General features: G+C 55.1%; 1 protein-coding gene across 3 annotated transcripts; it reads right to left on the reverse strand.

Annotated features, from left to right (window-relative positions):
• Window positions 1-4,358: 4,358 nt before the first annotated feature.
• HIP1R (huntingtin interacting protein 1 related) lies at window positions 4,359-22,978 on the reverse strand. Of its 3 annotated transcripts, none has more exons than XM_037375420.1 (32): window positions 22,800-22,978; window positions 18,006-18,069; window positions 17,439-17,581; window positions 17,059-17,115; window positions 16,742-16,822; window positions 16,526-16,602; window positions 16,154-16,215; window positions 14,881-15,021; window positions 14,355-14,412; window positions 14,181-14,256; window positions 13,814-13,951; window positions 13,665-13,723; window positions 13,521-13,593; window positions 12,962-13,145; window positions 12,799-12,887; window positions 12,385-12,501; window positions 11,812-11,913; window positions 11,381-11,575; window positions 10,985-11,132; window positions 10,559-10,645; window positions 10,141-10,248; window positions 9,631-9,767; window positions 8,714-8,824; window positions 8,552-8,610; window positions 8,196-8,226; window positions 8,004-8,066; window positions 7,445-7,545; window positions 6,738-6,843; window positions 5,847-5,970; window positions 5,645-5,706; window positions 5,307-5,498; window positions 4,359-5,216 (listed from the first exon to the last, which is right to left on the reverse strand). In XM_037375420.1, the coding sequence occupies exons 1-32, from the start codon at window positions 22,890-22,892 to the stop codon at window positions 5,169-5,171; spliced, it is 3,186 nt and encodes a 1,061-aa protein (XP_037231317.1). In that variant the 5' UTR covers window positions 22,893-22,978; the 3' UTR covers window positions 4,359-5,168. The 3 variants fall into 3 exon arrangements, with proteins under 3 accessions (XP_037231317.1, XP_037231316.1, XP_037231318.1); XM_037375419.1 differs by having other exon boundaries at window positions 10,141-10,251; XM_037375421.1 differs by lacking the exons at window positions 16,154-16,215; window positions 16,526-16,602; window positions 16,742-16,822; ... (2 more) ...; window positions 18,006-18,069; window positions 22,800-22,978 and adding an exon at window positions 15,559-16,118 and having other exon boundaries at window positions 10,141-10,251.
• Between the last annotated feature and the right edge of the window lie 1,063 nt (window positions 22,979-24,041).

Consider the following 24,041-nt stretch of genomic DNA (forward strand, 5'->3'; position numbering starts at 1 on the left):
TCCTACAATTGGCTGGAATAGTGGAAGCATTCGGGATTTTCCCCTGGAAAAGCTGAAGGAAGGGGGAAAGCCACTTTCATTTGTTAAAAGGAAAAACTTCGATTTCAGCCAAGATGAGTTAGGAGAAATGAGTCAACCAAAGTTATTTAGGAATATGAGTCAGAGGGCAGAAAAGACCTGATGCAATTTTCTATCTATAACACTTTAATAGCAATGTGAAATACAAGTCCCACTGCAGAAGCACTGATAGTATGTGGAAGAAAATCCATTTTTCAGTTGTTCCTTGATACATTCCGTTTGCGGTGGCTGCAGAGATTTGATAACCTTCTGTTGATGCAGAAATAGGAAAGTACAGACGAGGAAAACTTGCTGTGCTGACTCAGTGCAGGTGGGCGAGGGAAGGAGACGGCGTTATGTAAAACTTGCTGTTCCTTAACGTGGCTCTTCTCGGAATTTGCAGCAACGCCTGTGTTTTGCAGCTTGAAGTTTTGTGTGCACCTTCTGCAAGCACCTGTTCTAAAAGTGGGGTTTGGAGGGCCCGTTCCTGTGGCTCCCATGCACCAGGAGATCGTTCTGGGTGGGATCATTCCCTGTGCAAAGGAGAGAGAACCCGGTATGGCCAGACCCTGCTTGGTAGGGGACTCGTGGCAGTTGTGTAATGGGAAACAAATAAAAAAAGCAAAGTAACAAAAAAGGTGAGTGGTGAGTCAGTGACACGTCATCTTCGCTTGTCCCTTTCTCTGAAGAAGCTGTCTTCAGAGGCCATCCAAGCCTCCACAGATCCTTCAGTAGCACTTGTTACTGTAATTTGAGTCGTCTTCTGGTTGTATATGAACCCTGATACAAGTCTTTTACAGGTATGTCTGTTGACCTCTCAGAGACTTTGTCACTAGAAACAAGGCACATCTTGCTTTGAGTTGAGAGATACTTTGTCTCAGGTGTTGGAGAAGCCTTATTGAGGCTCTGGTGCACCAGCTGGTACCTTGTCCCTGCAGCAGGCTGTCCCTGGGCAGCCTGTGGTGGGCTCTCAGCCTCACCTGGAGCCAAATCCCTGTTTTTCTCCTGACCTGCAGGACAAATCACATACTGCTGAGGCTGGAAGACTTGCTAGCGCATGCCTGAACCCTGGATCCTGCCGTAAGCTAAAGGCTATCTTTTAATAATACTTATTATCTCCAACCTGTTCAAGGGTCCTTTTTCTTCACTTGTGCAGATGATGAGTAGGAATTAGTTTTTCCTTCAAAGCTAAAAATGTTTCACCACATAAGCTAATTCCATACCTTGCTATGTGCCCTTAAAGTTACACATGATTCAAGCAACCACTGGTCAGGATGGACCAGTTTCTGAGGGGTTCATTAGTTTTGAAAGAAGCTGGCTGTATCCCGTAGAAGATGGGAGGTGACAAGGTGGCTGCAGTTTTTGGCACTGGAATGAGACTGCCTGGTTGAGGAGAAAATGCTGATGGTGGAGAAATGTGGAGATGTACTAATGTCCTTTGGGTTGGTGCGTGTATTAATTGTCTGATGGTACCAGGCGCAATAGATGGTTTGTAAGTGGAATACAGACCGTCTTTGTATTTTTCTGTTTTGATTTAAACTTGCATACCTGTGAGGCATTTATGAAATTACTGTATTCGCTGATATTTCTCTTTCCTGAGTCATTTCTCTGATTGGGTCATTCAGGAAATACTGTCACTAAAAATAGTGCTGCCCAGATGCATGGAACTTGTGCCTTAGTCATTGCTACTGGCAGGTTAGGCACCGAAGGGAAAAAACCTGCCTTGCAAATGGGTGGCAGCTGCTCATGGCTTTAATTAAGGGTTCTTCAACGTTCTTTTACAGCTTTTTTTACCTGACTTCCTAGAGCACAGGACAGCAGCGTTTTCTGTTTGTATGCTTGATTTCAGTGGGCTTTTTTGATCTAAGACGCTTGTGGTTTGTAAACTTTGCTCTCTGTAGCAATGCTGTTGCTGAACTTCAGCTGCTTTGTGTGCTCGTGTTCTAACTAATTTGTGGTTAACTGGCGATTTGGCTGCTGAGGGAGCCAAAGGGTGGGGAAGGGAGGGCTTTGATAACCGGCTGTTTGAAAGCTGCTTGAAGAAAAACAAATTGGACTGTACTAACCTTGGTGGAAGGGAGCACAATGCAGCATTTCACAACTTTTTATTGGTTATTTTCCATTGCTTTTGTCATGGGTACTGAGTAAAATTTGTTCTCCTTAGCACATCAAGTTAAACATCCTCTCTCTGCAGATAGAATAATGGTATTTAAAAGTCATTAGCAAATTGGATCCTGTTCAGCAGGATGTCTTGATGGAGTCTCAAAATAAACCTTTGCATACAGTTTACAGTTGTGATTGTTTTTTTTTTTTGTCTGCTACAAATAGCAAATACTTTCAAAAAGTATAGGAGTCAAGAAAATCTTAGACTGGACAGTAAGCTTGATTTTGATATAAAAATTACTCTAGCACATAGGTTACACTTTTAAGTGGCCTGTGGAGCTTTTGGTTTTGCTGTTGATTTTTGAGATTTTGTATGTGCTGGCCTGGGTATTTTACTGGCAGCCTCTGACAAGTATCCATTTAAGTCAGTCATAGTGAAACAGCAGTGGTGTTAAATAATTTACATTTACCCATAGCATCATTCTTAAAGCTGCATTTTACTTTATTTTTGAATTCTTTAAATATAGCTGTGGCTAGACTGACGGTAGGGAGATTTTAAAAGTTAGCATTCTTGATTGATCAATATTTCCATTACGAAATGTAACATTGTGAGTGGTTAGGGTGATGTCAGTCTCCCAGCAAATGCATGTTCATCACCGTCTATAAATAGATCGCAAGCTATTGCAGAAAGTGCTTCCTTGTACCGAGAGAAAAGGTTTCTCAAAGAAATGAAACTCAGCAGTCACTGCTGTATCCTGATAAGACATTGTCCTTGATGTGACAGCAGTCACCCGAAGGACATGGCTGGGTAACCCTCTCTCAGCTCTCTTCCACCACTGCTGTAGATAAGAGGTTCTCCATAGCTTCATGGAAAGGCTAAGGAGAACATAAATTTTTGGGTTGGAGATGATCTCAAAGTAACTTGCAGTGTTAAACCAGCTGTTTGTGTTGCCCAGTAACACCAGTATCCACACCAAAGCCTTTTAATGTGGAACACACTTTCTACGTAGAATTGGTTGGGAAATGAGAATTGTCACTTGCTACGCTGCCTGTAGTAGCTGCTCATAAAAGTGTAAAGTCTGTTTCGTGACAAGTACTCTCAGAAATCTTGTCACAAGATTGCTACATAACTAAAATAATATATAAATATAACATAATAAAATGCCTTATAAATTTGTTTTCTTGAGATACAGCAACTGTAATTCTAGTGAACTGCTTTAACAATAGGCTATAACATAATAGGAATGTTATGTGATAGGAATGAAAAGTCATGGTTTTGTCTGTGGTTGTGTGAAATCTGATTGTAATTGTTTTTTGTGGGGGGGAGTGGTGTCATGATGGATTGGATGACAATGTTGATTCTAGACTTTTCCAAAAGGACCCTTACAAATATCTTCTTAAGGGACCTGTGTTCACCCTGTCATGGTCATTCTTGGTGAGCTCCAAATGCTTGTCTTACCATTTCACAGGTACCTCCACCTTGCACCATGAGGTGCAGTGACATTTGGCCCTGCAGATACTCCCAGTTAATCATAGAGTAAAAAAAAATCTGCATTTCTCGCAGGCGTGTGCCAGTGGTCCTGCTGAGCAGCTGCAAGGCTGCAGGTTAACAGCTGCCCTGGCTGGAAAGCAGCATTGATCCTGCACCCATGCCACTGTGGCTGGATTGCTTTTTATTTATTTAAGCTACTTATTTTCAGTAAGGCTGCCAGTCACCCTGGCTGCCGCTGACAGCCATGAAAATCATGTGCTACTCTGCCCTGGTGAGCTGCTGACGCTGGGCATGCCTTAGTGCTACAGCTGTACCAACAGAGGTGCATAAATATGTCCTATACACACACATGTGCATAAATGTGTGTATATATATATACAGAAATATGCAAACATGCATATATATAAAAATACATCCATATATATGTAGGCACACACAGAGCCATTCACACAAATACAGATAGCTACATATATCTAGAGACACATGACTATATATTTATAGATATGTTTATGCACACACAGACCTTAGATAGATAGGGGTGGTGGGTCCACACAGTGGCATCTGACACCCCCCACCCTGCCCCTGCGCTTCATCCAATTCCTTCCAGGCACTTCATTGCCTTTCTCTGCCCCAGTTCAGGGCCAGCTTGCTTCAACCAGCCCGGGCATCAGCCCCCTCCCCACCGATGAGCTGACCAGGCACAACATTTCTTTTAAATATTGCTTCTTTAATAATCTACGTCGTGGTAGTAGCTCTAAGGGAAGATACAGCTGACAACATTTTTCTTCTGCCCCCGTGTCTTTCCACATTGGTAATTCCTTCTTGATGCAGACTTCTCTATCCCCCAGCTCCCATAGGCCACGGTTAGATTTAATTCTGCTTATTATCTTAAATATAAAACATAAACGCAACTGATCCCCTGACGTTGCCACAGTAATAAAAAATAGAAAAGGAAAAAAAAAATATATGTTTGTATCCTTATTGCCAGTGTGTGCCAGTAACTGCTTTTTCCCTTACAAAAAGCCCTGCTCCTCATGCCAGTGAAGGCTGCCGTCTCCCTCTCCACCGAGGGCTGATCCCACGCCGAAAGTCAAATTATTCTTCAGGCTGAAAAAGGGGGATTTTAAAAAAGGGTTGCAAGAAAAGCCCAGCGGTCTCCAGCAGTTCACGGTTCTTTGAAAGGGTCTGAGCAGTACAGTAGAGAGCTACATTTACTGAAAACTTCTAGTGCTGATAAAAGTTTTTGGTTTCTTTCTTTTTTTAATTTAACCCAAACAAACCCCAAATTAAATTAAACCTGTTGGCAGGCCAGGAGGAAGAGGGCATCTCCTGCCGCCTGGGGAGCTGGGAGAAGCCCCCCTGCTCTACAGCTAGAAATCAAATGAAGAGGAAAAAAAAAATTTTTTTTTTTTATAAAAAACATCCAGTTTTCCAGGCCAGGCGGTGAGGAGAGCCCCGCGCACGAAGGCACACCAGCGCAAAGGCAATGTGGTCTGGGGGAGGCTGGCGGCCCCCACTAGACGTTGGCCCTGTGAGGTGGGCACGGGCCGGCATCTCGCTGGGGCTGCAACGAGAGTGGGGACAAAGCCAACCATCAGTCCCCACTGCTGTGACTGCCCCCCCACCCACTACCCTTACCCCCCAGGGACCCTACCTCCCCCAGGCTGGGTTTTTGAGCCAAGGGCGGCTTCTTGAGGATGCCTCGCCGGGGGGCTGGCGCCGGCTTGGCCTCCCCGTCGTCCTCCACCGCGTCGTAGGTGCCGGCCAGGGCGTAGTGCTGCTTCCTCAGCTCGCCCAGGCGCACCCGCTCGCTCTCCAGGCGCTTCTCCAGCTCCAGCACCTTCACCTGCACCCAAAGAGCCACCCTGAGCACCCAGGGGTGCGTCCCCGCTGTCCCCAGCGCCATGCTGCGGGGCAGCAGGGACACCCCCCCTTGCATGGAGCTCAGCCTGGCCCAGGGTAGCAGCACTGGAGCCACCTTCGTGGCCCTACCTGTGTTTCCATCTCTTCCTTCTTCAGCTTGATGAGGGACATGCCCGAAAAGTCCATGGTGTCTGTGGAGACAAACAGAGGGTCCTCACTGAGCGCAGCCCCTACACACCGAAGCGGAGGAGGCCAGCCACCTCGGGGTGTTCACAAGGCCACAAAGAGCCATGGGGTGGTTCCTTCTCACCTTTCTTCACAAAACCCTCACCTTTCTCCTCAATCTGCTCCTGCCCCGACTTGGTGGAAGCCACAACGTTGGCCGCCATCTCGTTGACATTGCGTGAGCACTCCTGGAGCCTGCCCAGGTTCCTGCTGCTCTTGTCGGCTTTCACCTGCAAAGAACAGGGGGATGGCTGTGGGAACCCCCAGGGCAGCCCCAGGCAGCCATGTTCTGCCTTAGAGACATCATGTCAGAACAGCCCTTGGGCGTGAAAATCTTGGAGTGGGAAGGATGGACAGATGGACATGTTGGGATCTTGATGATCCCATCACGGCCAGACAAGGTGACCCCACAAGGCCCTGCAGCCTCAGGGCACTAAACCAGCTCTGCTCTCACTGAGCACACACGGATAAGCAGCATCAGTGAAGACAGAGCTTTTTTTTTTAATTTTCTTTTAACCAGGCTCTTAATTTTAAAACTATCCGCTGTAAAAAGCCGTATGGGTCCTTCTCCCCGCAAACTGCATCCTCATTTGCTCCTTGAAACCTCTCTCCCCATCGCCTTCACCCACACAAAAGGTGGCAAGGACCAAAATCCACCATTCTTAATGCTGGCTGCTGCAGTTGCTTATTCAGGGTTTCTCGTTAGTTATTAACATTTTCTTTACATGATCAGCTTGACAGGAGGAAGACGGGAGGTTTTAGACATCTCCATTTCCGCGGTAAGCCCTGCTAGGTGTGGAATATTAATGCAGGTGAAGACACAGGGATTAAAATCACAGACTGACTTGAAAATACTCGGAGATTCCCCTCCTCCCTGCTCTGGGCTGGCAGGATGGCCACACACCACTGCCCAAAAACACCTGTGGGACAACACTGTGGGAACAAAATGACTTCACGTGACAAAGCCGCACGCAGATGACCTCGCTGGGATACCCACCTTGGAGGCAGCCACCAGCTGGGCCGTGCTGGCAGCAATTTCATGGGAGCAGACTATCAGTTCTTCATATTTGCCCGTATGCAGGACAACTCTGTCTGCTGACTCCCTGCGTTACAGGTCAGAAGGGAGATCATATAAGAGATACTTGCCATGCACCACGGAGCATGTCTAGATTATTTATCTCCTGCTATACCCTTACAAAGCAGCATCAGACCTTGAACCAGCAGCTTTGCCTGTAATTATTTAAAGCTCATTTACAAAGCAATTACTCAACGCCCAGACCCAGAAGTTTTGGACGGGTATAAAATATCAAGAGGCAGGACTGTGTATCTGTAATGAAGCGGATAAGATTTTTAAAGCTTTGTCCGAAAAAGCTCCCACGTTTCCTGCACCCTGCCTCCATCCCAACCACCTCATCCACAACCATCTGAGCAGGAACCAGGACACAGAGTATTTGACTGCAGCAACTTTCACATTTTGCAAACAGGGAGGAACTGGCAATCCCTGCTTCAGTGACCATGCGGTCCAACCCAGGCTACGATGCTCTGTAAGGAATTAGCAATAATATCCATGCAGACTCAGCGGTGGGGCGGTTTGGGTTATTGGGCGATGGAGAAGCAGGGGCTGGCTCCGGGTGCAGGACGTGGAGCCACACCATGCCAGGAGCCTCCCGCAGCGGCTGTGGGACAGATCCCGGGGGTACCTACACGAGCTGCGTGGCTCCCCAACCCACAGCCTTGGAGGCAGAGATCAGCCCTTCAGTCCATCGTGAGTTCTTGGCATAAAACTCCTGAGTTGTTGCTGCCCCCTGTTGTTATGAGAATATTATGGCTTGTATTAACTTGATACAACAATATACATATCCACAAATCCGTATAAAATATCCGTATGAAATATAACAAGATAAATTCAAATATAAAGCCATCAATCAAGGGACTAGCAGCATTTCCGTGCCCTTCAGGCTGCTCTTACTGGCCTGCTTAAACACATATCAAGAAAACTAGCACTGGAGCGGCAAGCCTGCAGATTTGGGCTGGGTTTAAAACACACATGTTTAAGCCATCATCTTCAGATGGACAGGGCTTTGCAAAAGCAACAGTGAAGTGTGCAGAGAGCATGGTGCTGAGCAGCCTGTCCCCAGCAAGTGGGGCTGCCAGAGTATCACTAACATGGAAAAGTGCAAAATTCACTGTGTTTCTGCAAATTGTGGGAAATTCTCCTGTATTTCATGTTGGTGCAGAGAGACGAGTGTAGGGGAGGACTTACCCGGCCACTTTCTACTATCTCCTTCTGTAGGTTCGTAGATGTCATTACAAGAAGTCTAATAGCCTGGAACAAAGAAAAACAGGTTTTGGTGTTTACTGGGGATTTTATAGAGAAGGACTGATGCTGCCGATGGTGGGAAGTTACAGTTTTGTGCAGTCTTTGATGCCCCTGATAGGTTTCTGCAGTACTAACCTTCATTAGCTCCGTGCAGGAGTTCAGAATCCTGTAGGGAAACAAGAGAAAAGTGTTCAGCATCCTCCGACAGCACATCCAGGGAAGCAGGCTTTGGCCTCAGTTAGAAAAGGGGTCTTTTTTGGAGACCAGCCAGCCAACAGGTTACTTCTAAGCAGCCCCCAATGCAGCTGTGAACAATTGGCTTAGATGTGCAAGATGAAGGTCCACCCTTCGAAAGATAATTCCGCGCTCAGCCTCAGGACGATGCGGCACTGGGTTGCACGTGGGGCTTTGGAGCAGAGCACAGCGCGGCAGGTATGGGCACGGGACAGAAACCTGCCTGCGGCTGTCACATGCCGCCCCTCACAACTCACCGCTCGTTCACTTCGAGCTTAACACCAGAGCTCTTGTTTCTGGCCTGGCTCATCATCTCCTGTTGGGAAACACAAGAGGAAAAGGGTTGGACACCACGTTGCTGCAAGGGTGAGCAGGGTGGAGAAGGCACCAGAATGGGCCATCCTGCAGCTTTGTCTCACCTCTATTCGCCTGACAGCATCCTCAATCGCTGCTGAGGTGGAGGCCATCTCCTTCTCAACCATGTCCCCCAGCTCTTCTTGCTTGATATCTAAGCTCTTGGGCCTCAGCTCCTGCCAGGGGAGGCAGGAGTCGCCAGGGGGGTTTAGGCAGAGGGAGAGAAGGGAATACTTGTAAGAAATAACACCAAACCAGAGCATCTAACTTCTTCCCCCCCACCCTTAAATAAAGCTGCAGGAACAGCATTCTGCAGACTGCAAGGGTGAAGGCACATGTGCCACCAACTTGCAGCAAATAGAGCACAGGGACCTCAAAGGTAAGAAATGCCCCAAATCAAGGTGACAAAACTCAGTCCCAGGAACAGTTTCGGCAGGGCAGGGCTCCAGAGGGGTGTGTGGAGAGCTGACAGCCTTTGAATCAAGAGCAGTTTAATAGAAAAGACTAATGGGGGCTTCACGAGAAGAATTATCTGAAAGCTGGGAAGTTTTATTCCGCAGGGATTGCTGGGCTGAGATTTCAGTTATCTGAGGGTGGCTGTCTCTGTGCAACACTAGGAAGGGTCTCAGCGCTCAGAAGCTAAGATGGCTCAAGGAAAGCACCAGAACCTGTGGGTATGGGGGACAAGGCACCCCAAAGTGCTCATTCCAACCCAGCGCGTTCAATTGCAGTTCTGGACAATGGGGAAAGCCAGGGTTTGATTATTTTTAACAAACAAACAAACAAACAAATGAAAAAAGTTCACCAAGGTGCAGCCAGGAGGCTGCGAGCAAACATCCCACCTCAACAAATGAAAGCAACATCCTACTGCACTAACTGCCTGCTTCGATTTTTCCTTTAGGAAATACCAGTGCCAACAAATCACCCACCCTGGCAGCCACGGCGGGGAAGGTGGGTGGGTGCGCTGGGCTCCATCTCCTACCTGGGCCAGCTGCAGGACCCCCCGCAATGCCCGCCGCACATCCCCCAGCTCAGCACACCCCAGCGTCTGCTTGTCCTTCAGCTTGCCCAGGTAGTTCAGGCTCCGCTGCCCGCAGTCCCGGCACGTCTCTGTCAACCCTGGGGAGAGGATGGGTTGGTGCTGGGCCCCTCGCTGGGCAAGAGGTCCCTCCTTCCCAGCCCTCCCACCCTCTTCTTCCTCCTCCCCTCAGCCACAGAGATGATGCCAAGCAGCAGCGGCATCCGGAAAATCTGTTGCAGAAGACCATAAATCAGTTTCCAGGAGCAAAGCGATGTTCCTGACCCAGGAAGGGGCACCAGACGGGACAGAATGTTGGGAAGAGGAGCACGGGGAGCATGTGCTGCCCCCAGGGAAGATCTGTCCCATATCCAACCCCTGGTGGCAGGGGCTTTGGCATGGCCGCCCCAAAAAAGAAGCCTCATAAGCCAAAAATCCCCCCCAACGCCTGCTGTGTCCATGCCCAGCACTCACGGTCGGCATGGTCAGTGGGAGCCAGGTGGGATGTGGCGCTGCCATTCACGATGGTGTCAGCCGTCAGGTGTGCGAAGAGGGCCAGAGCCCCCACCAGCCCCGCAGCATCTGCTGGCGAGGGGATGCGGTCAGGTGCTGCCAACCCAGGGCACCCCTTGCCATGTCCTGGGAGCTGCAGCCCGCCCTCAAAGGCACCCCAGGATCAGCACAAAAGCTTGGAGAAGTCGGCATTGACCCCTCTAGTTTGCCGGCTGCTCCCTGAACGAGCACACGGGAACCCACCAACTCCACCCACCACATCCCTCCATCACCACGGCATTGCACGCTTGCCAACAGCCCTGAAGCAGCTGGGGGCTGCTGGATGTATAAAAATAAAAGCAAGATGCAAGCAATGCCACCGGTCCCCAGGCCCAGGTACCTGCCATGGAGGCCACGTACTGCGCGTGCCCGTTCTCCAGGGCATCCGTGGACTCCAGCGCTGCCTGTGCCCGGCTGAGCAGGTAATCTGCAACAAATTTAGCTTCATGAGCACGGTCAGGCTGCTGAGGGACTGAATAAGCACAAGGACCGATTCCACAAGGAGTACTGACTCCACGAGGCACCACTGAGCAGAAGCCAGAACAGCTCAGGTCCTCAAAGCCCTGGCTGAGGAACAGCACTAAAATCTGAGCAAAAGAGCACTGAGATGAGAGCTAAAAATTCACTCCTGGAAAGCCTGACCCCCACCTCCTTGGGCATGATGTTTGGTAGGAAAAAATGCCTGGGGGAAGCTGAGATGCAACATATCCATCTTGGAGGGAGAAGGGGCTGCAGGTTGCAACCCCCGTGGTCAAGGGGGACATACCTGGGGAGCTGGTGCAGCGCACGTGCAGCGGATCATCCAGCTTGGCCACCGCGTCACGAAGGATGTCCTCTGCTTCCTGCACCGCCTCCTGCAGGATGCCAAACTGCTGGTCCAGCAGCTTCTGCTGCAGGCTCTGCTCCTGGTTGCTCTGTGGGGTGGGCGGAACAAGCGAGTGACACAACTTGGACACAAGACCCCTGTCACCATGGCCCATCACCAGCATATCCCTCGAGAACCCCTTTGCAGGATTAGACCCAAGCACCCCAATATCGCTAGAGCAAGTCACATCCCTCTGCCTACACTGGTGATGGCTCAGCTGAGCCACCTGACTGCTCAGCACCCCCAAACACATCTCACCCCAGCGAGTAGAGGGGCAGTGGGCTCTCCACACCATACCTTATCCAGGAGCCTGCCCTGCAGCTCTCGGATCTCCCTCGTGGCCTTGTCTGCCTCCTGGCTCAGCTGCAGCTCCTTCTCCTCAACGAGGCCACGCGCAGAGAGCAGCTCACACTCCTTCTCACTCACTGACCGCCTCAGCACCTCCTTCTCAGCGTGCAGGGCCTCCACCTGGGCGCTGAGCTCCACACCTGCCTGCCAGCGGGGCCAGGAGACCCCTGTCACTCAACCTGCCACCTGGCTGTGAGCCCAACAGTTCCACAGAGGGAGCAGAGGACATGCCCTGCTCATGACCCCGATGGAGCAGACCCATGTTCAGCCCCACGACGGCTCTTCAGACTGCTGTTTGTGCTGCTGGCTTGGCAGTGGTGGCAGCTGTGCCATCTTGCGTGATGGGGATTTGGGCGCATCCTGTGCTGCCAGCCTCGTACCTGCTTGGCGTGGCTTAGCGAGCGCTGTGCCTGGTCCAGCTCATCCCGCCGGGCGTCCAGCTCCTGCCGCAGCTGCTCCATCTGTATGCTCTGGTCCTCCAGCTGCAAACACATGCCCACACCAGCGGCTCAGCTGCTGCAAACATGCTCCAGCCCCGCTTGGCACCAGCACACAGCCAGGATGGCAGGAACAAATCCGGCCACGTTTTGCGGGAGGGGTTTTCAGGGTCTTGTTGGGGGTCTCCTGAAAGGCCTCTTTTCCCCAGGGCAGGAATTTTGAGAGCAGCCCCCACTTGGGCCCCAGAGAACAAAAGCACCCAAACCCATCAATTTGCATTGTGCCATTTTCTTGGGCAAAGAAGAGGGTGATATGGGCAAGAGGGACCAAAGCATGCATTAGCATCTTCCCCAGGAGCCAGGGCAATGCTTTCCTGATCAGAAACCGACATCAACAACCATCCTGACCCCTTGCACCCAAGCTGTGCACAGCCACCGCTTCCTGGGCTGGAAAGGGCTCAGGGCCGGCCAGCGAAGCCCGGTGGCTGGGCAGGATCCGGGGCTGTGCTGGCTCACCTTCATCTCGGCCTCTCGCTTGACCTGCTCCACCTGAAACGCCAGCTGCTCCTTGACACGTGCCACCTCCTCCTGGCTCTGCTGCGTGACTGTCAGCTGCTTGGCAGTGTCGGCGTTCTGTGTGGGGACAGGGGGCTTACTGGGCATTCCCACCAGGGACCCTCATCATCGCTGACTCATCCTGACCAAATTCTGGCTTGGGATAACTCCAAGATGCCTTTCTCACAGCATCGAAAATGCTGACTGCCAGGGGACATGAATTCAAGGGGTGCCCCCCACCCGGCGCGCAGAGGTCCCTGGGTGCAGGATGATGGGCCAAATACTGATGGGGCTGGGCACGCAGGAGCCATACCGGTGGTGGCAGTGGGATGAAGGCAGCAGTCGGTCCCTACCTGGCACGGGCAGCAGAATTACCTTCCTCAGGAGCTCGGCATGAGTGTTGATGAGCTCGCTGTGCTTCTCCTTCAGCTTCGTATAGCGGATCTCGGTGGCGTTGGCTTTCTCTGAATGGGGCGAGAAAGCGTCAGCAACCGCAGCACGGGTGTCCCGCGGCTGACTGGTGTTGTAGGGCACCTACTTTCTGCTTCTGCACAAAGCCGCTGGGACCTGTCGCTGTCCTGCTTCGCCCTCTGCAGCCTCTCCAGCTCATCCCGCAGCTGCTCATTGTCCACCAGCGCCTTCTGCTTCTGCTTGCGCTGCTCCTCCACTTCACCCTCCAGGCTGTTCACCTGCGCCTTGAGCTGCGTGATGTACCGCTGTGCCTGCGGGACACCGTCAGGCACTCAGGCACTGCCCTGCGCCGATGCCAATAACGCCTCTGCCCTCCCCAACATCCCTATTCAGGCACCCAGCTGCAGACTGGGCAAAGCAGCTGTGAGATGCACAGGAAAGCTCCCCCCTCAGCCGTCGCTGCTGCTCGGTCCCACTGCTAACAGCAGTCAGGACAGCAAGGGACAGCCCTCACATGCCTTCACCCAACCTCCACCAGGAGTCAGGTCCCAGCACTGGGAGAGGCCCCAAAACACAGCGCTGGGTGGCAGGACCCTGTTCCTGCTGCATCCTATCGGGGTTTCCACACCGCAGCACCAAAAAACACCCCGCTCTCGCACGCTGGCTGCTCCCTGGCCAAGCTTTACCTCCAGTTTAATCTTCTCCATCTCTGCACGGAGCATGTCCACCTCCTTCTTCAGGCTGTCAATCTGTGCATCCCTGTGGACAAAGGCAGGTCAGTCCCACATGCCGGCGGCCACCCCACCACTCCCACTGCTGGCCCCCCATACCTGTCATCCCGAATGCCATTGGGTGGCCCAAAGGTTTGCTCAAATATATCTGAGGTGATCTGAAGAAGACAGAGGGTGCCGAGCTGAGCCGGGCTGCAGGTGCCTGTCCCCCCAACCCCAGGGTCCCCATCCCACCCCCATGCCCCCACCTGCGGCTCTGTCGTGGTAGCTGTGCTGATCTCAATGAGGTTCTCTGGCTCCTCATCCTCAGGGGCTTCCTCAGGGATGACAACCACTGGCTTCACGTGCTCCGCCAGCGCAGATGCCCGCAAGAAGTTTGGAGGACTCTGTGCAGACAAGAAGTTGTGGCGGCATTGCCTGCGGTTTTGGGAACCGCTGCAGGCAGATCGCTGAGGGCAGGGAGGCAGTCATCCCTACGCCACTGAGATGTGCCAGTGGGTCCCTCTGCAGTGTCCCTAGAACCTGAACCCACCCATGGGGACACCCCTGTGCACCCTACACCCACAAGCTCTCCAAAGCATCGCACACAAGCACCACACTGCAATCCTGCCGTACCTCCGGCAGCCGAGGGATCTGGATGAGCCGCTTGAAATACAGCATGTCTGATGCTTTCTTAAAGAAGTTTTTGAGGCTGGAGAGGGGAGAAAGAAAAACCGCTCACAGGGGAGGTGGGGAGGGAGCTCGGCGGGAGGGAGGGGACCCCACTGCCCCACCTCGGCCCCAGGTTACCTGCGAAACTGCTCATGGAAACGGTCTCGGTGGCCCTGCAGCGTGTCAGCCGGCAGACCTGCAGCAATGACGAGACAGCTGTGACTGATCCAGGGCTGCAAATCTAGTTACACGTGCCCGGATCCCTCCAGCTGCGAAAGGCAGCGGGGTAAAGGCCAGATGGGAGCAGGATGCGAGGCGTCAGGACAGGAGTGGGGATTCCCCATCCCTGGCATAGGGATGCGGTGCAGGGAGGTGGGTGTGGGAACCCTGAAATACCCGCACGAGGCCCCTGGTGCTGTGCTGCCCAGCAATCCCATGCAGGGGGCTGGGAGGCCAAGGCACATCTGCTTGAATTAATCAAGGACAAGTCCTTCTAATTCCTTCATCTGGGATGTCTACGTGGGATGAAGCAGGTCCTTAGAGCCCGGCTCGGATACAGGGACATGGCAACGGATGCCTCCATCCACACAAGCCTGGTCCCCAACTACAGCCAGAATCCCGACCCAGGAGAAGATCAGTGCAGGGCACATCCCCAGGGACTCACAGGAGTGCAGCTTGAACATTAACTTGACAGCGTAGTGGTAGAGGTGGCTGCAGTCCTGGATGACCTGGATGAGGGGGGCCAGGCGGCACTGCACTGCCGACATCTGCGACACTGCCATCGAGGTGTTGAGCTGCCTGAAAACTGGAGGGTTGAGTGCAGTGAGGTGCCCGCGCCGTGTTTGCGGAGCCGTCCTGCTCCAGGCGACTCAGCTTGATCATTAACCACAACGGACGTGGCTTTGCCGGGACATGGGGTAAATACCAGGGTTGCTGCCCGTCCCATCCCGCTGAGCTGGGAAGAACCCTGCTCCAAGCCAGAAAAACACCCAAAGGAACCACGGTGGCAGAGGGAAGGGGTGCTCAGCTCTGCCCCAGACACCCCGACCCCAAAAAGGAGGGATTTAACCCCAGGACGATGCAAAGGCAGGACAGCTGCCCTCAGGAGCTGCCGCTGCACGATGCAGCCACAGAAGGCGTGGGGTTCTGCTCCCCTATTTAATCGTGCAAGGAGCTGGGAGAGGATCCCAGGGCAGGGGACGGGCCTGCCGGCATTGCAGCCTCGTCTCTCCCGGCTCGGAAACAGATCCCTTCCCTTGGCAGAAGTCCAGCCAGCATATCCACTCTGGCTTCTTCCCCGCTCAGCTTTAAAGTATTTATGAATATAAATTCTCTGTATAACTGGGTCAGGAGGAGAAGCAGGAGGCTGCCAGGAGCCGGGAGCATGGTCTCTCCCGCTGTGCCCTGCTTTCCAGGGCAATTCTGTGTTCCCGACTTGCGACAGAGGAAGAAACCGCCACATTTTTAAGCCATCTAAAAATTCCTGGAGGAGACAAGAGAAGCAAACACAGGCAGGGGCCTCCAGCCCTCCCTGGAGGTATTTCAGGGAGGGGAACTGAGTATTTAGAAAGAGGTACGGCCCCATCCTCTGCTTTGAGGGGATGGAAAGGATTCCAGTAACGCATATGATGAATGTGGTTGTACCAAAAAAGCAATAAAAACAGATTTCAGAGCAGCACTGCTCTGAAAACAACATTCTGCATTGCTCAGGTGGGCTAAAACCAGCCACGTTCCTCAAATATTTTCCTACAACCACCTCTACAGAGCATCAACAGGGGAATCCAGCTAGAAACAACCTCAGAAATCCCTTCGGAGGAGGAGGAGGAAGGACCTGAGCCTCCCACCTCAGCCTCCCAAGCTGGAATTCCTTTCCTGACCAAAGAGTGAAACTATTGCTCAAGAGCCCTGGGGCTAGCGGGAGGGACCTGCCTCCTCACCTGACTCTGACAGCTTCAGCTCACAGTCCAGGTAGTCAAACAGCTCGACCGTCAGCTGGAAGCTGCCAAAAAAAAAAATAAAATATATATCCAAACCCCCATCACCCACTGGTTGAGACATTCCTGCTCCGGCTGCTCATGTTCACTGCAGGTCCTCATGGTGGCAAGGGCTCCGACTGAGCATCTGGTGGGTTTGCTCCCTGCATTTACACTCCTCACCGCTCTGTGGGTGCAGGAGGAACCCGGCACCATCCAACCAATTTATGAAGGACCGACAGCTGCCCCAAACGGGAGCCGTTCTGTTAGCAGGATGCTGCCAGGCAGGAGCCGGCGACTGCGTGCAGGGTGCTGCGCTCCTGCCGGGACACTCACATGTTGTTCACATCTGCCCCTGCAGTCTTTTCCAGCACCTCATCCGACACTTCGAGGCCCGGGGGGAACTCTGGATGCTTTGGAAAAGGAGAAGAAAAAACAAAAAAAGAAAAAAAAAAAAGCAGTTGCTGCTAACATTTTTGCTGGTGTGACCATCCCCTGGTGAAGCCCTGTCACCCCGGCGTGGCAGGGTGTGGGAGTGGCAGAGGGTCTCACCTTGATGTGGAAGGAGATCTTGGTGAGGAGCAGCCGCGTATAGATGCTCACCAGCTGCCCATACCTGTCGTGCAAATGGCCCTGCCAGGGACAGGAGGGGAAACATGGCAAATCCAGAGCAATGAGCAAAGCCCACGCACGCTGCGGAACTTGCTCTCACCCTCTTGCCCTTCACCATGCACGTAACCATCACCCAGCAGGGGTGGAGACCACAGGTTATTTCAGGTGGTGCTTTGCCCCCCCCATGCCCACGATGTTTTTCAGCACCCACCTCCAAACACGCCGTAAGGCTCAAACCTCTGCTTCCCCCCACTCACCCACAAGTCCCCTGTCTCTCGGATGTTGCTGCGGTACCTCTGGCAGTCCTGGAGGACCTGGGGACAAAAACGGAAGGGATGTGGCATGGTGGGGCTGGCATGGAGCTGCCCTGAAGCTGAGGATGAGGATGGATTTGGCCCCTTACACCACTCCAGCTTTGGGAGAAGTTCAAGCTGAAGTGGCAACCAGAGGTCGGGGCTGTGCACAGGGATGTTTCCAAGATGCAGGATAACAGAGGGCTCCATAGCCCCACCGCCTGGGAAAGGTGGCTGGGGTAGGGCAAGAAACCCACCCGCTGCGCAGAGGGACATCGGCAAGAGGCAAAAAACTCCCTCCACCCCCAGCAAAGCCGGAGGGACGTTTGGGAGGGGTCACTCACGTTGGGGTGGCCATCGCGCAGGACCTTGTGCAGGACATGGCAGAACTTCCAGCTGAGGATGGCGCTGCTGGGCAGGGGCAGCCCGATGGCATAGGACCAGAAGGTGAATGCTCCCTTCTCGTGGTGGGTCCCCAGGATGATTCCTTCGAAACCTGAAGTCAAGGCCAACCAGATACACGGGGCAGCAGGGGACAGGCTGGGCTGGGTTCTATTCCTGTTCAACTTCCATTAAAAATGGGACGTGCACCGAGCGTACGGCAGGCACAGAGATCACCGGTGCAATGCTGCACCCACAGATAAAACACCCATTTATTTTTCCCTGGTGCACCTCTCCCTGCTGCAGGGCACATCGGGGCCCTTTGCATTTTATTGCCAAAGAAACGCAATTTTATTGCGCTGCTCTTGTTTGCATTTTCCCTGCTGCATGAACCCACGTGATGTCATCGCCCAGCCAAGCTCTGCAAGGGGTTCCCGTCTCCCAGATCTCCTGTGGCTCTGGCCCTGTGGGGTGAAACCCCTCCTGCCTCAGCGCTGGATCTCCTCCAGGCGAGCCAAGGGAAAGGATACGGCGGGCATGTTTCTCCTTCACTGGCGCTTCTTGGGTATTTATGGCTTTGCTGATGCTGATGGCCTGCAAGGGAAGGAGAGCGCGGCGTGACCCTTGCAGCTACCCCGTCCCCCCTGAAAGTGAAGCGCTGGCACTTTTGGGAAATACCCTGAATTTTATAACACATCTGTCACCTCAAAGCCATTTGTGACACATCAAAATAGGCTTTTTATCTCCAAACAAGTGGCACGTTAAAACCCCCCATCCCCAGCATGACTGGTCGGAGCTGGGCCCCTACCGATGCTCCCTGCTGTCCACATCCTAGGAAACAAATTTTTGCATTTTTGTAGCCTGAACTCAGCGCCGTGCCCAGGGAGCATTAAAGCACGACAGCAAGATGCCAAATTCCAGGGTTGTTTGTCTAATCACAAGGAGCCTTTGAACTGGGGGTTGTGGGGGTTGTGTTTTATTTTATGACGTTGCTGCGTGCAAACAGCACGTGGGGAAAACACAGCCCCCAAGCAAGGAGGGAGTGGCGGCCACAATGCCCATTTTGACAGAGCAAAAATCCAGAGCAATGTGATTATCAGAGGAGGATTACCTATATTTTAATGTGTTTGATCACAGCACACTTTAAATTATGAGTCTATTCCAAAAGATGACCCCAGACAGGGGGCAGTTGCATCTCCCGCCTGATGACGGACTGCAAAACTGAGTTGCTGTGATCGATGAGGATCTTCCTCCTCACTGGATCCCTGCAGGCAGACTCAACGGAGCTACTACATCCTCGCACAAGCCCTTGGTCACCACAGGGGAAAAACGTCCAAGCCAGGAAGGCAGGAAACATCCCCGCCACCGCTGCTTATGCCGGAAGAGAAACCCGGTCCCTCCCTGCAGCCCCACCAGCCATAAAACCTTATAAAAATCTTATTTCCCCTCCTGGGGAAAGCACCTGCTTCAACACAGCTGCTAGCCCAGGGGACATCTCTGACTCGAGGTGCTTTCCTGTGTGAGGAGGAACCCGACGCTGAGTTATTGAGTGCTCCTGACTGATGCAGGAGGAACCTGACACCATGCCGAAGAGGTGACACCAAAGGTGTTGATGCACCAAATCCACCTCAAAAGAGCCCGAAACGGCTGCAACCGTGAGCCGGGCACAACAGCAACAAAATGACTGTGAATGCATCCTCAAAAGCGAGCCTGTCCCAAAACCCTGAGCCCAGCCGCTGGGAAAAGGGGCTGGATTTGCCTTTCCTGCACCAGGGAAGCCCTGGCGTTACCCCGCCATGTGGGGCCGTAAAGCAGCAGTGGAGTTAAGCTGGCGACTTGCTGTAATCCTCTTATCCTCCGAGGTTAATGAGCCTGGAGCGCCCAGGAACAGGCACTTGCAGCGTGGCTGCCTCTCCGAGAGCACCCAGCACCTTCGCAGCCACCGGAAAGCCCGGAGCCAGCCGAGAGCCTGCGCCCGTGACCACGGCTCAGCCAGCGAGGAGACGTGCCAGGGGTCCTCAGCGCTGCCGGCACAACCAAAGCAATGGTTTACTGACACAAAACAAGGTTTATCACACGCCGGAGAGCGACAAGCCGACGGTTCTGTGAGGCAGGGCTTGGAAACACATCTTGCAGCGAAGAGCTGCTAAAGGGGTTGTTGCATCGTACTGAGGTGCTTTGCATGGCGGGGAGCAGGGCAGACATCTTCCAAGCCCGGATTTTTGCCCCCCACAGCGTGCGGGAGCAGCACGACACGCTCATCCCAACCTGTCACACTCATCCCAATGCATCAGTGGGTGCTGGGCTCAGCATCGAGCTGCAGAGCTGGGAGCAGGCACATGAAAGGGCCAATGCATGAGACGAGGGCAGACCCCTGGGGGTGGAAATGCTGTCCCAAATCCCCAGGGACAGGAGTTCAGCCACCCAGCAGGACGGGACCAGGGCTGGGACCCAGCTGGCCCATCCCAAAACCACCGTAAGTGCTGGTGGTTTTATTGTGTTTATTGCCCATAATCTCATTTCCAGCCTGACCAGCCAAAATTCAGCCCGGGAGCTCTGGGAGAGGCTGGTTTCATCCTCAGTGATTCAGCGCAGAGGTTTCAGCTGAGCCACCGCACGTCCAGCACAGAGGAGCGGACCCGTGCGGGGGCACTCCCAGCCCACCCATAGCACCACCGTAATGGAGACATGGTGTCCAGCACCGTCCCAAATCAACCACGGTGGCACTGACCCAATGCCAGTCCCTCGGGCTGCCAGCTCAGGTGTGCTTGCGCTGGCTCCAAACCCCAGGAGGTCCATAAAAAGGGGATGGTGGGACCAGGGGTGGGCACAGGGGGATGCTGTGACCTGGGACACCGGCGGGATGCTGTGACCTGGGACACCGGTGACTTCAAGATGTCCCTACCAGCTGCCCAGCAAAGCAAAGGACAGCTCCACAATGGGGAGATTCACCCTCAAACCGGCCTCCTGGGACATCACCGGCACCTCTGGAGATGGGCAGGTCCTAGGTGTCACTGCAGGTCACAACCAGCCTGGCCAAAACCTTCACGAAACCTGCAGACGGTTCCCCATCGCCACCCGGGAGCGGTGCAGCCCCGGCCCCACCAGAGCGGGGGTCTGACCCCAAAACCTGCCCAGCCCCAGGAGCCCCGAGAAGTGCAGCCCGCACGCCTTACTCACAGCCCGCACGTACCAAGCCAGTGACTAAAGCTGGGATCAAAGCGCCCAAATGAAGGAGCACGGCTGACATCCACCCTTGCTTTCCAGGCTGCTTTTAATTACAGCGTGATCCTCCCCGCCCACAGCTCCCCGGAGCCCTGGCATCCCGCGGGGCCGCAATCCCCACCCGGCAGGTGGATGCCGGAGCCCGGTGCGACGCCACGGGAGGGAGAGATTTTTTGGCAGCAGGACGTCGAGCTGGAAACCTCCCCGGCCATGTAGCACGAGGGCTGGCCGGAGCAGCTGAACTGCAAACGGCTGCTCCAGAGGAGTTCCCTTCCGAACGCTTCTCCTTCCCAAATCACACCAAAAATCCAGCCCTCGGCAGTCACACATGCTGCGTACCTGGCAGCTCCAGAGCTTGTTGGATTTTTCACCTTCTCGTTTAAGAAAAGCAAAAATTGGCCACAGGAAAGGGCCAAGTTTTGAAAGCAAGTGCCCGCTGAAGGACTGAGGCTTCCCACCTGCCACAGGCAGCCACTCCAAGGGGGACATCTGCATCACCCCACCAGAAGACCTCAAAAAGCATTTGCAGGGAAAGCAGATGACCTTCACAGCACACGGGATCACACCGGGGCCAGCGACCCCGTCTGCCCCCACTGGCACCACCCCAGCCTTCGGTGGGGGAAAGGAGCTGGGGTGCTCAGTTCCAGCAGCAGCACTCTCCAGGGTGGTGTGACACTCTCAGCCACGGCACACGGAGGGGACATGCTACCGGTGTCCCCACAACACAAAGGCGACCAGTGGCTGTCTCCATAGCCAATATAATTAGGCGTAAAAGGCAGATCGATACCCACACACCGACATCAGAACTGTTTTGCTCTCACCTGAAGTGCTGCTACGGGAAACCATGTTAGAATAAAGCTCCTGCAGGACAGTTTTCCAGCAGTTGCTGGGAAAGAAGGTCAGTTTGGGGTGGTGACCATCACCGTCAGCCAGCGGGCCTGGGGTTCAGTTTGAGCAGCGAGCAACCGCTTGCTCACCCCACACGTAGCTCGGCCCACGGCATCCCTGCGGCTGCAAAGTTGCACTCGCTCAGGACACAAACCCCCCCCAAAAGCCCAAAGAGCCGTGGAAGTGCCGGAGAGAGGGGGGACAGGCTCCCGGCCGGCCCCAGCTGCCCTTGGGCACACGAGGCAGCGCTGCCACCACCATTATTTCGCAGCGGTGCCCAGCGGGACGATGGAAGGAGATGAGGCCAGAAGAAACCGGAATTGCCGGTTTTCTCATGTTGCTCCACAAACCCAACATGCTCCGTTTCCTATCCAGCACGACCCAGCGGCACCGTGACCCTGCCAGACCCGAAACTGCCCCCTGGCCGGGCTGGCGTGGACCAAACCCACCCAGGGGCCAAGGAAAGGAAACAGGGGAAAAGGGATCAGCCGTGAATTTGCAGCCTGGAAAACCAGAGGGGCAGAGGACGCGTGCCAGGGGTCCCTCTGTCCATCCCGGCCCGTTCCCCACCAGCCTGCGCCAAGGCCGGCACCCAGCATCGCCCACCCGGCCGAGGGTGCGGGGCCACATCCGGACGCCCCGTCCGAGCCGGACACCGACGCCTTTGGGCTCCGCTCTCGCCCTGCCACCCTCTGCGGGGCCGGGCACCGCGACCCGGGGGTGCCACCACGTGTGACCCGCAGCCGCGGGGCTGACCCACCCCCGGGGGCCGGGGCGCGGGACAGGGGCGCAGGGCGGCGCGGGACCGGCACCGGCAGCGGGGGGCGGCTCCGGGGCTCGGCCGCGCTGCCGCTGGGGCCCTTCAACTTTCCCCGCTGGCTCCCGGCCGCGGTTACCTGCCGGGAAGGCCCGGGGGGGGGGGGGCGGAGAGGGACACGCCGCCTGCCCGGGTCTCTGCTGCGCACGGCGGGGACGCGGCCCCGGTGGCGGCCAGCGGGACCGGCCCGGGAGGAAGCGGCGGGCGGCAGCGGGGCCGGGCGGACCGGGGGATCCCGGCGGGTAGAGAACCCGCTCCCGCTCCCCCCACCCCAGGAAGCGTTGCGCGCCCCGAGGCCGTGCCCTGCGGAGCGGGCCGGTCCCGCAGCACCCCCGCCCCGAGCCGGGACCGGAGTCGGGACCGGGGCACCGCCACCCCCTCCCGCCGCCCTTGCCTGGCTCTTGTCGAACTGCTCCCGCTCCGCCTCCAGGCTGTGCCCGCCGCGGCGGCTCAGCACCCGCGCCGGCACGCTCTTGATGCTGTTCATGGCGGGCCGGCCCCGCGCACCCGGCCCCGCGCACCGCGCACCGGGGCAGGCAGCGACCGGCGCCGCCCCGCCGGCTCCTCCCGGCCGCGCACTGCGCCGCGCCCGCCCGCCCGCGCCCCAGGGCGCCCCCTGGCGGCCCCGCCCGCAGCCGGGAGCAGCCGGGGCCGCCGCCGCCGCAGCGAGAGCCCGGCGGGACGCGCCGTGCGCGGGGCACAGCGACTCGGCCCCGCCCGGAGACCCGGCGGGCGCCTCCCGCGGCCCGGCCGCCGCCGAGCCCCCGCAGCAGCTCGGTTTGCGGGATCGTTCCCTGCGGTAGCGCAAAGGCGCTCCCGGGAGCATCCGTGACACCGCCAGGCAGAAGGCAGCCGAGCCCGGGGCGGCTGGAGCCTCGCTAGGAGCCTCCCAGCGCTGGGTGACACAGCCGGGGAGCGAGTCACCCCCTGCCCGAACACATTCACCCCAATATTCCCCTTCTTCCCACTCCGCAAATCCAGCGCAGCCCCAACACAAAATCCCGGGGCTCCGCGGCTCCCCCCTGCCTGGCTGGAGCTCAGGTTTCTATAACGAGTTGAAAAGCATAATTTTCAGCTCACGAGGGGGTTCAGCGCCTGCACCCACCGACGCCGTGGAGCCGCACCGATGCCCCCAGGGCCTGACGCAGGGTACGGCTGCCGGAGAGCTGCGGGGGGACCGGGGGATCGCTATCGGTGGCTTTTCCAGGCAAATTTCTGTCCTACCCCCAGCAGCACATTTAGAGGATGGAGCCTGGAAGGTTCCTCTGCAGGTAGAGGAATACAAACATGCTTTACATGTAGAAAACCCCCGTGAAGCTGAGATTCCCTCTGCGGGTAACGCGGGTGGGCAGGGAGGACAGCAACTAGGACCAGAATTAGTCGCCTAATTTGGAGGCCATTAGTACAGGCAGGACAGCAGGCTGTCATTTAGGTCGTTACAGAGAAAGCAGAAAATTATATGGAAGAGTTAAGGAGGGGAAACCACAGTGCCAGTGTTGTATTTCACTGCAATGAATCCCTGGCAGCCAGAGCCTCCCACCCCTGAGCTGCCCCCACACAGGAAAAACGCTGGCGCAGCACTCAGCGGCGTGGACTTGGCACAGGTGTCCCAAACGGCTCTCGACACAGTGGCCCA

Source organism: Falco rusticolus, chromosome 1 (genome assembly GCF_015220075.1).
Source record: "Falco rusticolus isolate bFalRus1 chromosome 1, bFalRus1.pri, whole genome shotgun sequence".
NCBI classification, from domain to species: Eukaryota; Metazoa; Chordata; class Aves; order Falconiformes; family Falconidae; genus Falco; species Falco rusticolus.